This window comes from Vanellus vanellus (genome assembly GCF_965231255.1).
Source record: "Vanellus vanellus genome assembly, chromosome: 5".
Lineage (NCBI taxonomy): Eukaryota > Metazoa > Chordata > Aves > Charadriiformes > Charadriidae > Vanellus > Vanellus vanellus.
Genome location: NC_138910.1, coordinates 51818019 through 51834357, shown reverse-complemented (window position 1 = coordinate 51834357; position 16339 = coordinate 51818019). Strand labels below are relative to the sequence as shown.

Sequence of the window (16339 nt, the reverse complement as noted above, 5' to 3'; positions counted from 1 at the left end):
CCTGGCATCATCCTTCTGGCTTTTAAGGCATAAGCGGCAGCTACAGTTTCTGGGGTCCCCTCTGCGCTGCAGGCAGCTGCTGCCCAGATGTAGGGGATGCTGCAGGCAGCTGCTGCCCCGATGTGGGGGCATCACCATGGAGAGGGCAGCTGTTGTCGCCGTGGTGGATGGCACAGGCAGGAAGGGCAGCCTGGCAGGAGGGAGCCATGTTCCCCCCATGGCGAAGGCTCCTGCTGGAAAGGCTTGTCCCTGCCTAGCCACTTGGGCGCCACAGTATGAGTTTCCCCTTCCATGGCTGGAAAAAAAAAACAACACAAAACCCCCAAACCAGCAGCAGGAGCACAGACCCCTCTCTAATTAGTGATGGATACTTGGCAGGCACATCCCCACCACCATTCCAGCAGCGCTTGCAGGAAGAGGCGAGCAGCCCCATCACCCCATGCTCCCCCCACAGCCCACCATGCCGCTCGCCAGAGTGGGGAAGGGGTTGGTGTTCTGCGTTCTGGGTGTTCTGAGCCCCCCCCAGTATTGCAACACCATCAGGAAGTGGCTGTTAGAGCGACTGGGCCATGGGAAACCAGGCAGCAGGGACCCTGAGCCCATAGAGAGACCTCCAGGTGTCTGGATGGCATTGTCGCCCCCCAGGAGGACCCCTACTCTGTCCCCATTTCGCCACCCCACAGACCAAATGGGTCCTCAGGCCCCAAAAAGCTCCTCAGCCGACAGCATCCCAGCTCTGCCTGTACCAAGGCTGTGCACCGTGCCACCCCCTGCCACCCCGCAGACGGGACGTGGGTTCAGCACCCTGACAAGCTGCCCACCATGGCCCCAGGGTGGGGGCTCAGCCCCACATGAAGGCACCCACACGCTCCTCAGCACCCAGACCCATCCACCGCTCCCACACCCACCAGCTGCCCCACAACCCCAGGGCTGGGGCATGTCCCATCCCTCTGGCCCAGCGTCACCCTCCCCAGCCCCTCCATTCCACCCACAAGCCAAGGGCACCATGTTTCATGATTACATTTTTTTTTTTCCAGTTTGAAATAATTTAAAAGAAACCCACCAACCTGCAGGCGCAGGTTTCCAGCAGTGGCAGAGAACCCCACATCTGGGGATGCAGGGATGGGACATCCCCGTGCTGGCCACCTCAGTGTCCAGCAGGCCAGCCCACCCTGGCTTAATGGCAGGGCTGGGCTGTCCCCTGCCCCCACGCTTGGGGCAGCTCCTGGAGACTCTGGACACTGTCTGGAGGGGGTGTCCTTGGTCCCGCTTTGCCTCCTGGGGGCTGGAAAACCCGCCTGCCCCCCACCGCAGCGGGGAGCCAAGTATTGCACCAGAGCAGGGCAGGTCCTGGCATGGCAGGGCAGCTTGGTCTATGCTGCGCCATCCTGTAGCACCCCAGAATGGCGGTGGGACATCATCCTCCTCCCGCTGGGCTTTCAGGGAGCTGTGCTGGGCTACCGGGGCGCTGGGCGATGCCTGAGCACACGGAGGGACAGGGTGTCCGCCCGGAGCAGCAGCTCACGGATGCGGGCCAGCCCCAGTCCTGAGACGGCCGCCCCGTTGACCTGCAGGATCTCATCCCCGACACCCAGGAGCCCCGCGTACAACTTGGCTGTGCTGGCGTCTGTCATCTCCTGCACGTAGACACCTGCGGAGAGGGACAGGGGTGGGTGAGCCCCCTCACACCCTGGACCCCATGGTCAGGGCTGTGCCCCCTGGGGGTACCCAGGGGCTGCACACTGGGCCCGTGCACAGCAACAAATTCAGTGTAAGTGGCCTTTGGGACAGGCTACGTGTCCCAAGCCAAGGGATGCTGGACACGCAGGACTGTGCATGGCCAAAGCCACATGTGGCAGCATCCCCCCATCCACCATTACCCCTTTGGGGTTCAGCAGGGATGGAGCTGCTCCCTCCATCCATCCCCAAGCTTCCTCCTGGGGAGGGACGAGAGCCACCATGGAGGGGCCATGCTGTGCCTCCCCTAAAGTTCATGTGATGCATTCGGATGACCCCACTGTACCTGTGTCAGGCCGGCCGTGCCCAGAGGTGACACAGAACCCAAAGGCGCCATGGGGAGGTCGCTGCAGCTCCAGCTGGCTGGTGCCGTCGGGGAAGACCTCCACCACACGTCCCACCGCACGCAGCCGGGCGGGTGCCCCAATGTCCTCCACGCTCAGCGAGCGCCGCGGCCCCGAGCCCCCCTTCCTGTGGGGGGGAGAAGGAAGATGGGGTGAGTGGGGACCCCTGGAAGGTGCTGGGGATTGGGAGAGGGGGCCTCTAGCTATAGCCAAGCACCCCAAAATAGCCTTCCTGGGCATAGCGGGGATGTGCTGGGACCCGTCCTACCTGTCAGCCATGGTCTGGGGCAGGAGGTAGGCACTGGCACGGGGTGCCTTGCCCAGGAGGGGGTGCAGGCTCTGGACGGAGGCAGCTTTTCGGGGCTGGCAGAAGGGTGACACCTGTGGAAAAGAGCCCAGCTGAGATGGGAATGACTGTGAACACCATGCGGCACCGCAGCCCTTCGCCCACCGATATGCCTAGGGAGCAGGGGGCATCCCACACCCCTGTCCCCCACATCGGAGCCCTCCCCAAACCACCGCTGAGGAGGGATAAAGCTGGTGTTGCTCACTCGGGGCCAGGATGCCTGCCCGGGGAGTGGGGTTTCTCGAGGAGGCACCTTGCTGCTCAGTTGGTTGGGACACACAACATGACCCCAAACCAAATTACCTCATCTCCCCTCCTGAAATCTGCTATTCCAAACCCACCTCACTCCCTTCTTCCCCCTTCCACTTGGCTTTTCAAACACAGCAGATTTAGGATGGCACATGCCCCACAGCCCTCTGGGACCACCGGGGCCATAAAGTGATGCTCAGGAATGCTTCACCCCGGCCCAGCACCCCACCGCCTGTTCCCCCCCCGGCTCCCCGCGGACATCCCCCGCATGGGGTGAGGTTTCAAGCTTACCAGCCGCAGGGACTGCAGGGAGGGTGACTTCTTCATGCCGGGGCCATCCGGTGGGGTGCCACCGGGGGCCGGGAGCTGCTCCATGCTGTAGCAGCGGAAGCGGCCCAGGCGCTGCTTGGTGCTCTGGCTCAGGCTGCACAGGAGCTTCTTCAGCCCCGATGCTGAAGTGCTGCTGCCCTTGCGGCTTGCCGGCCGTCCTGGCTCCCTGGATGGAGAAGGAATGATGGCCGTCCACCACATGCCCTGGGGGAGCACGGTCAGTGGCTGCCTCGGGGCTGGGAGTGCATCCTGCAGCCACCTCCTCAGTTTGAGACCCGCAGCGCGGTGCGATTTGGTGCAGCCACTCTCCTGCAGCAGTACCGCAGCAAGCACAAGGGATGGCATCACAAGCCAAAGCCACCTGAGGAGCTCCCAACCCATTTTCCCCACAATTTCAGGGGTTTAACACCTTTCAGACCTGCCCCGCTCTCTGCCTGAAGGGGTTGCATCCTACCATGGGGCTTGAAAGACCCAGAACCGCATCCAAACCCTCCTGCCAGGCTGAGACAGGCTGCGCCGGGGTGCAGGTCCAGCGGCATCGTGTTTGGTGAGTCCCAAGGCAGCCCTGGGGCTGACAGCGTTTAGCAGCTGATTTTCCCCAGAAGGGAAGAACCGGACACTGAGCTAAACCCCTCCAAGGGCGCCCCCCAGCACATTCGCTGCAACAGCCCCGGCGGAACCAGATGCAGGGTGAAACACAGCCCCACAAAACCCACTTGAACACACATGCAAAATCGCCTCCTCCATATTGTGGTTTCTGTGAGTTTTTTTTGGTGCCAAAAGCAGAGTCTCACCAGGAAGCGTCGGGGGTGGGGGGGTGGTGTCAGCCCGGCAGCATCCTTGCTGCATCAAGGAGGGATGCTCAGGGATGCAGCACCTGCGGTGCGGTGAAGGATATCAGCGGCCCCTCGCTCTCACTCACCCATGTGCTGCGCTCCCCACTGGGTACCGCTGCTCCTGCGCTCCCAGCATCCCGGCAGCTTCCCTGGGTGGACGAGCAGCTTCCTGGGGCGCAGGGGTGATGGGGCCGGCAACAGGCTGCGATGGTGCCCCTGTAACCGCAGCGAGACAGTCATATCCCCACCTTCTTGGGGAACCCCACCCGCCCCCGGCACCCCCATGTGTGGGTCTCTTACCTCTGCCCATCCCCGGTGGGTCCTGCCCGTGGGTGTTGTTGCAGTTGTTGGTGGACAAGGCACGGAGGGGGCTCCCTGGGAGCCACCTGGGGCTGCAGGGACCCCGCTGCCCCGCCGTGCCCCCAGCCTGGGGGGGCCCAGTGCTCCCACCATCGGGCTCCGGGCCCCGGGCTCCTTGGCTTGACGCCCGGCGGCTGCCACCGGAGAAGAGGGCTTTCCTGCAAGGCACCTGGGAGCAGGCTTTTTTGGTGGTGGGGGGAACGGGGACGTGGGTGACCACCACTGGGGTGATGGCCCCCGGCTGCGAGGAGGGATCCGGGGGCTCACCGGGCTGCTTCAGGGGACAAGAGGTGCTGCCCACTGCCTCGCTGCCCCCCAGATGCCGGTAGGGGTCCCCCTCCTCCTGGCTGCCAGCTCTCCCCGGTGGCGGGGGGCAAACAGCCCCCGGCCGGCTTGCGGTGCCATCTGAGCCCCCGTCCCCTGGGCAGGGGCCACCGCCAGCCACGCACATCCCCTTCCCGGCCCTCATCTCCTGCTGTGGGGCAGCACGGGGGGCCCTGTGCCCACGAGCCCGGGGGTCCCGGTGCCCCCTCGGGTGGGGGCTGCGGGGTCCTGCCTCCTCACTGTCTGTCCGGCAGCCGTCAGAGGTGTCTGTGCTCTCCAGAGCTGAGTCCACTTCATCGATGTAGGTGACATCCCCAATGTACGTCTCCTTGATCTTCTCGGTGTGGATGCGCTGCCGTGAGGGGAGGATCCACAGTGGGGACCCCCGGGGGCCCAGAGCCCTGGGTTTGGGCTCCGGCCGGGCAGCGCTCGGTCCCCCGCTATCCCCTGGGATGCTTCCTTGTGCTGCAGGGCTGCTTTTGGCCGCATCGGTGGCTGCCGGCGTATCCGCACCCCGGCCAGCGGTGGCAACAAGGAAGGAGCCGCAGGCGCTGCACTTGCCCCCGGCCCCGAGGTCGACACTTTGGGCTTTGGGCCGGCCAGCCCCGTCCCCCGGCTGCCCGCTGCCGGCCGGTTCCGGTGAGGAAAGCGCCGAGCCCAGCGCCCGCCTGTGCCGCAGCTGCAGCCGCTCCAGGTACCGCACCTCGGCGTCGCGGGCCGACTCGTCCTCGAAGCGGACGCGGGACGGGGAAGGTCCCCGGGGCCGCCGCGGCCGCCCGCAGCTCGACTCCCCGCTCGACGAGTCGCTCAGGCTCCCGCCGTCCCGCGGGGCAAAGCTCGGCCTCCCGCTGGGCTCCCTGACATGGGGACAGACAGACAGACGGGCACGGGTGAGCTGCAAGGGCTGCCCAGCTCCCTCAGGAAAGGGGGAAAAACCCAGTGCAGAAGATGGAGTGGGAGGAAAGTCCACCCGATGCTCCGCCGCAGCCTACAGCCCCCCACTCCCCTCCCAGCCCTCTGCCCGGGGCTGCCTGAAGCCGAAACCACGAGAGGCTGTGGCAATGCCCCACTGCCACGGCCCGACCTCCATCGCCTTTCCCCTGCCGCCAAGGCGCGTGGTTAATCAGTCCGGGAACACCGACTCGCACATGACCCGGCACACACGGCCGGCAGTGGCTTTGGTACAACCTTCCAGCGCCGAGCCTGCCCCGGGGAGGCATTCCCCATGGGCTGGGAAGCACAATCCTGCCAGCCAGCTGGGAACGCGCTCTCACTGCATCTACATTGCCATAAACCACAATTAAACACACAGCCCCCCACCCGCCCCCAAATATTATGGCTGCAAAGACTTCATGGGCGCCCGGGCAGAGGGATGCTCAGGCGGGGCAGGGGGATGCTCTGGTGGGGCAGGGGGATGCACGCAGCAGCTCAGCCCTGGTTCTGCACACACACGCGTGTGCACGCTCTGTGCACACTCACCTGCACGCTTGGCCAAACCCACACGCACCTCCTGAGAGCACCGTGGTGGATGGGGAGATGGGGGGCAGGACGTGTCCCGGGGTGCTGGCACTGACCTGGGGCGCGGGGCAGCTGCGGCGGCGGTGGGGAGGAGGAGGATGTCGTGGCTGGCGCGCAGGGGGTTCGTCCGAGCCTTCATGCGGGCGCGCTGCAGCAGCTGCTTGGCCTGCTCGTGCCGCGGGCTCAGCTCCAGCTCCTGCCCGGGGACAAAGGCCCTGCGGCCCCCGCAGCGGGGAGGGGGATTAGGAAAAAATAACAGGGATTAGACGTGGTTTAACGGTGACGACGAGGCTGCTCTGCCCAGGGAAAACGGGGCCCGGCCTCCATTCACGGGCGGGCTGGCTGCCACGTTGGGGGACGGCCAGGCGGGAGCCCCCATGCTCCCCCCCCCTCCCCAGTGCCACCACGGTACCGGCTCGGCCGAGGCGGCGCTTCGCACCACGGGCATCCCAGAGGTGGATGGGGAGATGGAGGCAGGTGCTGCCTCCAACCCCCGCCTGGTGTAAACCCCGCAGCCACGTACACGCAGGTAGGTTTGGGATGACCCTCTGCCCCCGCTGCCTTCCCTTCCCTGCAGGTGTCTCCCCCCGCGCCCCCCCAGCCCTGCTGGGTATGGGAGGGCACAGCCCTGCTCCGGCACTGCCTTCCCCGTTGGCCATGGCCCTAATCCCCCTGATTAAAATAATCAGCTCAGGCAGTCACTTCAGGGAGCCTGGCCTTAACCTCTTCACGGCAGGAGGGGGGGCGCAGGCCGGCCCCCCTGGGGAAAGCCCCCTGTGCCGCACCACGGGGGGGTCCAGGCTTTCCCCCTAAGGTTTCGGCTGCCCCTGCTCACAGGGAGCGCAGCATCCCCGGCTCAGCCTCGCACCCGGCCGTCACCGATCAACCCCAGCTGCCAGAGCGGAGCAAAACCAGTAGCTGCAATACAGGGGGGGGTCTTCCCTGCTGGCTTGCTTCCCCCACGGAGCCCCCCCCAAGCCCCTGGTGCTGCTCCCCACAGCCCACGCGCTGCCGCCCGGCTCACCTGCCCGTCCCGCCTCCGTATTTTTAGTCCGTACCTCCAAGGTTTATCATTAGGCCAACAAGATTACACACGCCCGTCGCCTGGATCCTCTTAAGCACCTGGAGCAAATTTCTCTCCCGTCCTCTTCCCCAGCTCCCTTCCCACCTGGGGGTCCCGGCGGGGGACCGCCCCCCCGTGCCCAAGCACTGCATGGACGCCCGACTCGGCCTGACCCTCCTGCCCCGCTCGCACTGAAGCATCGCCGGAGCCCCTCCACGCTCCCCCCACCAGCGGCCACGCTGGGGGGCTGCCCCACAGCCCCGCCGAGCCCCTGCACTAATTTGCGGGGTGCGTTTAAAATACAAGACCGGGGAAGGGGAAAGAGGGAAATGTTCCCACCACCGCCACCACCGCGCTGGGACAGACCTACCTGCAGCCCTCGGCGTCCTGCAGCGAGACCCCCGAGTCCCAGTCCCCGTCACTCGCCGGCACCTCTGAAACACAGAAGTGGGGAGAAGGTGTCAACTTGACCACACCATGGCCTCCACCCCGGTCCCCCCTCACTAGCACTCCCCACCCCACCAGCCTCACAGCTCAGCTCATCCTAAAAAATACCCATTTCAGGGCTATCCCAGCTGCTCAGCTCCAGAGAGACCCCAGAGGAGAGGGAAGTGGGGTAACACCACCCAGTGTGGGGTGCACCCGCGGGGATGGGGACCACAGGGTCATCAGTGGAGATGCTTTCGAAGGAGAAATTCATTCCCTTTCCTGGTGACGGCTTGCAATGGGAAGACAATGCCCACAGACCTCAAGTGCCCCAGAAAATGGGTTTCTTGCTCTCGCTTTTAGTGGCAAAATTCCTCACCAGGACACTGGAGGGGACCGTCAGCACCCAGCACATCCCAGTGAAGGAGCACCCCATTTTGTTTGTGGGCATCTCCTACCGCTGCCAGTGAAGGGGGTGCAGCGCCCGCGGGACGCGGGGCAGCCCTGGGGTGTGAACCAGCACGGAGCTGCGCCCACAGCGTGGGAGGATGGAGGACAGCACCAAGGACACCCTGCCCCACTTCACCCCAAAACTTTTTCCTTCCTGCTCCCCCTGGCTCTACCAAAACAGCCTCTGCCTGCCCAAAATACGTACCGGGGGCGGCGAGGCTCAGCATCTCCTGCAGCAACCGCCGGTTCCTCTCCACCCGCTCGGCCAACGGGAGCCTCTCCCAGCCCTGTACCGTGACAGGGGACACGGAGGGACCCTCTCGGTCCCACGGTGGGGTTCGCTCCTCTTCTTCCAGGGGGGGTATCTCATGGGGGGAGGCAGAGCCCTGGGACCTGCTGCTCTCATCCCGAGGGAGCTCGGTGCCTCCCGGCACATCTGCCTTGGGTGCTGGCACCCGCCAGAGCCCCGGGGTGCCGGTGCGGGGTGTCGGGGGGCTGCTGGCCGCAGGCTCCCCGCCATCCAGCAGCCCATCCGTCAGGTAGGTGCGGAGCTGAGCCCGGGGCTCCAGCGCCGCTGCATCCGCCCCTGGCTTCCCCCGCCGCGGCCGGGGCTTCTTGGGTGAGGGGCGCTCGGGGGCGGCCACGGGGGTCCCTGGCCAGCCAGCCCCCCGCTTCTCCTTCAGAGCCTTCACCTTGCTCTCCAGGATGGTGTGGGGACCACGGGTGGCCTCGGGGCGCTCTGGTGGGGCGGAGGGTTGGCTGTGCTGCTTGGGAGGCCGCAGTGCCCGCCGCGTCTCAGCGGGAGAACGCCCCTCCATGAGCCCTGCGGGAGAGAGAACCCGGGGAGGGTGGGCAAGCCCTCGCGCTGCCCTCACCCTCCTCCTCCCTGACACCCTCCTGCAAAAACAGTATCCCTCCTGCCTGCCCGAGTCTCCACAGGCAGCAGCTATGGTGATGCCCGTGCGGCAAAGGCATGCGATGCCACGGTGGCAAACAGCCCAGCATGGAAGGGGACAGGGACGTGGCACAGCATGAGGCCACCCAAAGGGCTGACACCGTACCAGCATCGCTCTGGGGCAGGGGGAACGGGGCAGCAGTGGTTCCCTGAAGCGGTCGGCCGGGGGCTCAGCGGGAGCGTGGGTGCCTGCCCGTGCCGTTTTGGGTGCCCCGGGGCACCCAGCAAGATGCTCCGGAGAGAACCGGCGGTCTCTGAGCCAAGTCAGGGCCCCAAAACTCCCCAGAAATCCCTGCACGGTTGCAACTCGACACCAACCCCCTGCTCCAGCCCGGCCCCTGGGGTGACACACGTGTCACTCGTCCTCCACCGGCCTCGTGGTCCCGCTGGCACCCGGGTGCCGCTGCCCCCCTGCACCCCACCAGGAGCATCCCGTCCCTGCTGGTACCCCCGGAGGAGCCTCCCCCGTGCCCAGGGCTGCAGGAGCATCCCCGGGGCACCCCCCCGGGCCCCAGCACCCCACCACCCCCTCCCGGCGGTAGAGCAGCGGCAGGACGGGGACGTGGGTGGGAGGCGAGGGCTGTCCTTACCCCCGGAGCAGCATCGGGAGAGGGCTGGGAAGAGGGAGAAGAAGGCGGAAGAAGGGAAGGAAGCAGAGGAGGGGAAAAAAAAATTAAAAAAAAAAAAAAAAAAAAAAAAAAAGGACAAACCAGCAAATCCCAGCCCCTCCAGCCGAGCCGGAGCTCAGCCGCTTGGCTGGGCTGTGGGGCCGTGGCCAGCCCTGCCTCCCGCCCGGGCCTGGGCCTCCTCCTCCTCCTCCTCCTCCTCCTCCTCAGCGCGCCCCCGAAAGCACGCACCCCACGCCGGGGCAGCCGGCCAAGCCCTGCCCCGGCCCCGCAGCCCAACCGTCTGCCCCCACCATGGCTAGCGGGTGGCCCCCAACGGCGACGCCAACCACGGCCACGTGCGGCGACTGGGGGGACGGGACGGATGGAGTGGACCCAACACCCCGCGCCAGGATGGAGGGAAGCGCGGCTGCCTTGGCCGGCTCTCAGGAATGTCCTTTGTCTGGGCTGCGGGTTTGGGAGGCGAGCAGGGAACGCAGGCAGCCCACCGACGATGACCTGCCGTGGGTGGGGGGGACACCTCAACCCCAGGGTGCTGGAGGGGTCTGCCCCTGCAGCAGGGGCTGGGGGCTCCGGGAGGGCAAACGGATGGAGAGGGTGGTCCTGCCGGGGTGGGGGGTGTTTTCTCTAATAGCCTTCAGACCGGCAGCAAATCCCGCTGGCTGCAGGCAACCTCCTGTGAGCATCACACGTTCACAGATGTGCTAAATTCTCCTGCTTTCCCCGGGGGGTCAAATCCTGCCCACAGCAATCCAACGGCTCCAGACCGAGCATCCTCAAGCAGGAGGATGGTGGGACCCAGAGGGAGCTGAGCTTGATACATCCATGCATCATCATCCCTAAAACCAGTATGCACCATGCACCCCACAGAGCCACCCACATGGAAACCCCCTCCCCTGCCCTCCTCCCCTGTGACCCCACAAAACTCATCACGCTGGAGCAGGGCGCTGGGTGGGCACCGCTTACCTGGAGGTGTGGGGGCCGACGTCCCCGGGGGGCAGGATGGGTGCTGCGGGGGCCATGGGCGTCCCGGCCCCACTCCGGCTGCCGCTTTAAGCCGTGGCTTTTGATATTCGTGATTGGTTTCATAATCCCGATCAAAAGGAAATCACCAGGATTATGAAATTGTTTTAATCCTCCCGGGCTCCAGCCGCACCGGCCCCCGCCAGCATGAGCAGCAAGAAATCACTTTTATCTTCTTAAATTGTCCCCCCAACACCCCAGTGGCCCCAGGACCCCCATCACGGCCAAAACTGAGCCCGAGGGCTTCCTCCCCCACTGGGTGCACTCACAGCAGGCATCAGGGCGGACTGGCAGCAGGGATGACTCCTTGCTCCATGGGGGACAGACCGAGCATCTTCCCCAGCTGGCCCCAGGCAGGAGGGGACCGCTGGCAGGTTTGGGTCAAAGAGCCCAAGGCAGAGAAAGGCTCCTTGCCCCATATCCCAGACCCAGGGTCCAACCTCCCTTGCGATGCCGGGACCCGTCCTTACCTCCACGCAGTCCTGGGGAGGGGTCCTGGCTCCTCTGGCTGGGACAACATGCCTGGGAGATGTTGTCCCCATCAAGCTGGGGACAAATGGCACCGGCGAGGTGCCAAAGCAAGGGCAGGCGGGCTCCTGCCACCAGCCAGGCGGGGAGCCGCAGGCAGGGAGCCGTGGGCCAGCAGCGCCCAGGGCACAGGGATTAAACCTCCGGGAAGCGGCTGGCGTGAGCAGCAACAGGCTTAAAGTGATTTCAAGGCGCTGGGCTCTCTTCTGGAGGAAGATTGATTGCAAGAGACGATGAAAGGATTTAAGAAAGCAAAATGAAAGCACAGACCCCAGACAACCCAGGGTTGGGCTGCTCAGCCTCTGGTCACCCACTGTGCAGGCAGGACACCTTGGACCAGAGACAAGCTGGAGAAAGGCAACCAAAGGCTCCCAGAGCCTTTAGCCAGTACGGCACGGTCCGTGCAGATTTCCTTCAGCATCACCGCCTGCGTGTTGGGTTTGAGCCCTGGGCACCTTCCTGTAGACCCCTCCTGCCCACCTCCAACCCCTTCTCAAACATCTCCCTCCTCCAAGCACCTCCACCTCCTCCTGGGACACAGCTCTGCCCCACCTCTGACCACCAGCGATGGCCCACAGCTCCCAAGGATGCAAGAGCAGCGTCTACATGCTGGTAGAAGCAAAGGCTTTGTGGGTGGATGCAGCACCAGGGGTGGGACGTGGGAAGAAACACACACACACCCGGGACAAAAGAGCCATCGAATCATTGGAAAACAAAGAGCTTGTAATAATGAAAAAAGGACAGATTTTGTAACCAATCACTTTTTCCTTTGAAAAACACAATCACAGTAACTTTGCTTTATACAACCACCTAGAAACTATGAAACAGTATCACATTGTGCATTTTTTTTTTAAACCTACTTATCAAGAAGGGTATTTCACACTTCAAAAATTATATCCATTTGGGGAGGAAAGAGGAGACAGCTAATAGCGCAGTCACAGATACATCATGAGTCCAAGCAAGCGGCAATTCTTTGTCCTCACCTTTTCCACTTAGCCAAAAAAGAAGAGTGGAGAAGGGGATAGCAAAAGAGAAAGGAGGAGGAAAGAAAGAAAGCACCCACAGAGGACTAATCACACTCCATAATTACTTTTGACATCTACAGGGCTTCATAGAAAGATCATTTAGACCAACACAGTGGGGAGGGAAGAGGAAGGCGGCAGCGGGACCCGGGGGGAAACTTCAGCATTTCCACCCAGGCCCCTTCCAAGTGCCGATCCTTCACCAGGACCTATGGGACAGAGAGGTCATCACAAGTTCTACCAGGTTGCCCAATTTCTCCTCCGGAGCAAAGAGTTTGCAATTTGGTTTCTAAAGTTTGAGGGACCGTGAGGCCATGGGGTGTCTTCCCAGGCAGGGTCAGTGCCTCTCGCCCACCGGGGCCAGAGCAGCCGCCAACTCCCACTGGGAACAGGGACGGGGCATCAGCACCCAGGTACACCCAGTATTACCAGTCCTTTCCTCTCTTCCCCCTGCAAAACCTGCATTTCTCTTGCAGCCAGGATGCTGCAGCAGAGCGAAGCCCCTGGGGGATGCTGACACACCGGTTTAGCCCCATGGCGGTGGCGCACTGACAGCTTGTCCCACGGTACAGTATTTGGGACGGCATCATGTAAGGGAGGCGAGGTTTGATGAGGTGACAGCCACTGAGCCCAACTGTGACTGCTGCAGTTACCGTAGGGATTTTCCACTCTTCCCCCAGGAGCCCCAGCCCCTCTTTTCCAAGGAGATAAAACAATCCAATCGCCTTCTGGAATAAAAATGCAAATTAAAAAAAAAAAACAAATATGCTTAAGGCAGATGATAGTCTTCCCCCTGCGAGCGCAAAGCAGAACAGCGGAGGAGAGGAGGGAGGACACGGGGCCAGAGATGGCTTTTGTGTTCCCAACGGGAGCCAAGGCGTGCCCCAGCCCCAGCGCACGTCCCAGCATGACGGCCCAATGCCGGGGCCACAAACCCCCCCCAAAATGCCTGGGGCACACACCAAGTCACAGCAAGCAGTAGGCAGCAGCATCCTCACAGGATAAGGCCAAATTCACTCAGCTGTTCAAAACGCAAGCAAAGCTCGAAGGCTTTGTGCTGTCCCCCTTGCTCCTTGGAAGATCCGCAGTAAAATCCCCAGGGATTTTTATCTCCTGAACCAGGACCGTGCTTTCCCTCCCTGCCTCCCACCCAGCTGCGGTGGCTGAGCACCGGCGAGGAAGCAGAACAAGCAGCACAAGAAGTTATTAGGGAAGTAAGAGCAGCAGGATCCAACTCTGCTCCGCAAGAGACTTTTCCCCTCCAAGATGTTCATGCTGAAGGCTGTTGCTGGTTGTTCGGACAAACAGGAAAGACACCGACAGAATAAGGAGGGCCGGGAGCGAGGCAGGGAAAGGTGTAGGACGAGCAACAGCTGATTTTGGGAACGCACCTGGATTTGAGAGGTAGGAGCTTATTTGATACATACAGGCCCCAGCCATGAGCGCTGCATATGCATTTCTTTTAAAATGTGGTGGGATGGCATCAGTTCCCACTGATGGAGTGGCTCCCACTCCTGCTCCCCAAGCCTGTAAAGCCCAAACGTGCCCCGCTGCCCCTTCAGGAGTGCTCACCCACAGCACACAGCATTGCCTTCTCCAAGCAAGGGGACCTGGCGTTTCCGGTGACACAGTCCCAAAGCCATGCAGGGAATTCCAGCTAGCAAATAAACTCGGGATGCTGCAAATCCTAACACCCTGCACTCTGAAAATCCCTGGAAGAGCAGGAAGGATGGAAATCAGCACAGAGCAGCAAGTTCAAAGGGAATTTCCAAAATTTATCGGCCACGCTGTGGCATCTCCTCCCCTTAGACGGGACCATCTACAAGGGTTTCAGCCAGACAACCTCAGAGCCTTACACAATGACAACCTCTGACGCACTGAATCGCAAGGAGAGGGAGAGCTCAACATCCAAAAGCCAGTGCTGCTTCGTGGCAGCCAGAGTCCAGACCTGCCTCAGCTTCCACTTTCCACCCAACTACATCCCAACAACTAAAGCACTGGATAAAAAAAAAAAAACAGCTCCTTTTAACTCTGCTCTCCATACTTCTGGATGCTCCCCCTCCAGGAGTGTTTCCAAGCACCCATTAACAAAGCCCGCTCATGAAACGAAGCCACCCCAGGACTGTCCCCGCTCCCCTCGCTCCCGTTGCGCAGGCTGCTCACAAGGAGTGATGGGGCTGTTTTCTCCCACCGTCTGCTCGGCTTCGTTAGGTCTCCCTTTATTGGCCAGATGTTCTCATAGACGCCGAGCCATCTCGGCTTTAGTGCTCGCTCTCGGGAGGAATCTGCATGCCTGAGTTCTCAGAAATCTCTGGGAGGGAGGGAACAGGCAGATGCAGCGCTGGGGAGCCGGGAGCCTTTATAAGCCATGCCTCCAGGAGTTCAGGCTCCTTTTCCCCCCATGAGAGCACCTTCACTGCCAAAAGGGACGATGTTTTATTTTAGGAGATAATGTTTGCTAGCTGTAGCGTGCCACCTCCCCTTTTTCTTCTTTCTCCTGCCACCAAAGACAGCGGGAACAGGGAAGGGAAAGAGCAGAGCAAGGAGCAGAGCAGACGAACAGACTGAATTCTTGCTTTCCCTAAGGATGTGGGTAAACTACAGCATAAGAATTTAATTACTCGCAACTTGACCCTCCCCACCAGGTTGGGAAGTGGGCGGCTGGACAGTGCAGCAGCCCCGCTCTCCCCAGCCCAGCTGAGGAAGGCAGAGTGCTCCCAGGGGACTGGCATCACTTCAAGATGTCTCTCTGTATTTCTCCATCCTTCTGTAAAGGATGAATTACCAGTAAACTCCGTTTCTTTGTGTAAAGAATCACTTGTTTAAGTAACAGCGCTGGTTTATGTTGGATTGTCCCCCCTGGGGCGGCTGCCCTCCTCTGAACACTAGTTGGGTATGGCTTCACTCGTCTCCCACCGCTCTCGCTGGAAACACCTATGCAAGGTTTGGACACGGCAACAACCGCTGCAATGCAAATTAGAAAACTGAAATATTTAAAGGGGCTTTATATCTCAGACTCCACTTCCATACGAACAGGAACTCTCCATTTAAGTACGAACAACAGACCTGAGGGAGTTGAATACGGGAAAACAGGCTCCTGGGCACAAAAGGGATGACCACCAAAACCCCTGCTAGTCCGGCTGCCCTCCTGCCAGAGCAGACTGACGCAGTAGGAGATGCGAGGCGGAGCACCACAACCCACCAGCTACTCCACCATGCACTGACAGAGCAAAGGCATCGCCTGGCAGGTCCATCAGAGTTTCTGTGTAAGCTGAGAGCACATCACAGGAGCACAGGTAGTTACAGGTTTGCAGTGTTGCCCTTAGCCTGGTATGGGTTCACCGCCACTGAATTTTAATCTATTTCAAATTAAATGAAGAGAACTAAGTTTCCTTCTTCAGTTCCTCTGGGCAAGAGGCACAGCAGGCAAACTGAGAAAATGCAACGTACCGGTCGTGTGAGAAACCATGCTATTAGCTAATTAAAAAACAATAAGCACCAAACAACAGCTGAGCAGGGATTCCTGCAATTCCATCACCCATGCTAGAGGCAAGTCACCAGACATACATCAGTGCGAGGATCCTACTTCAAGAGTTCCACCCTTCTCTTGTAGTCCTAGCTGTGCACCACGGCAGCCCAAGAGCTGGTCAGAGGGGAAGGTGGTGGTCCCGCAGACCTCAGCCATGCCACCTTGACGCAACAGCAGCAGTCCTGGCGGGAAGGACAGAGGGTCTCTGCAGGCCCCCATGTTTCCTTTCCTACAGGAGGAGAGACTGAGACCATCAAGTCAGCATCGCTCTTCCAACATAATTTGTTCAGCAATATGGCTGCCCTTCAGCCAAGTCTGCTTAACAGTATTGCGCTTCCCAAACTGGGTCAGTGAGACAAGGCAAGGGGCACAAGTAACAGCCAAGCCACAGGGCAGTGTACTGGGATAGTGCCCAACAGAGACTTTTTGCCAAGCTACAAGCCATGAGGAGACCTGTTTTCAATTTCACCTTCCCCATCAGGTGGGCACAACACAGTCCTTTCCATGCTCCCCGACAGCTCTCCCAACACACAACCGCTCCTGAACCCCAGCTGCTGAACTCCCTCCTCTGCCCATGGGAGCCATCACCTCCTCGCTTTGTCCCACTTCACTTCTGCTGCGCCGGGCTGCAGGAGAACACCAGGAAGGCTCCCTGCTCAGTACGGGATGCCCT

General features: G+C 61.6%; 1 protein-coding gene across 1 annotated transcript; it reads right to left on the bottom strand.

The window, feature by feature from the left end:
* Positions 1–1047: 1047 nt before the first annotated feature.
* Positions 1048–8907, bottom strand: KIAA1614. The gene is made up of 9 exons (XM_082484655.1): positions 8189–8907; positions 7478–7541; positions 6101–6259; positions 4143–5383; positions 3929–4058; positions 2968–3172; positions 2350–2462; positions 2024–2208; positions 1048–1651 (listed from the first exon to the last, which is right to left on the bottom strand). The coding sequence occupies exons 1-9, from the start codon at positions 8799–8801 to the stop codon at positions 1458–1460; spliced, it is 2904 nt and encodes a 967-aa protein (XP_082340781.1). The 5' UTR covers positions 8802–8907; the 3' UTR covers positions 1048–1457.
* Positions 8908–16339: the final 7432 nt, after the last annotated feature.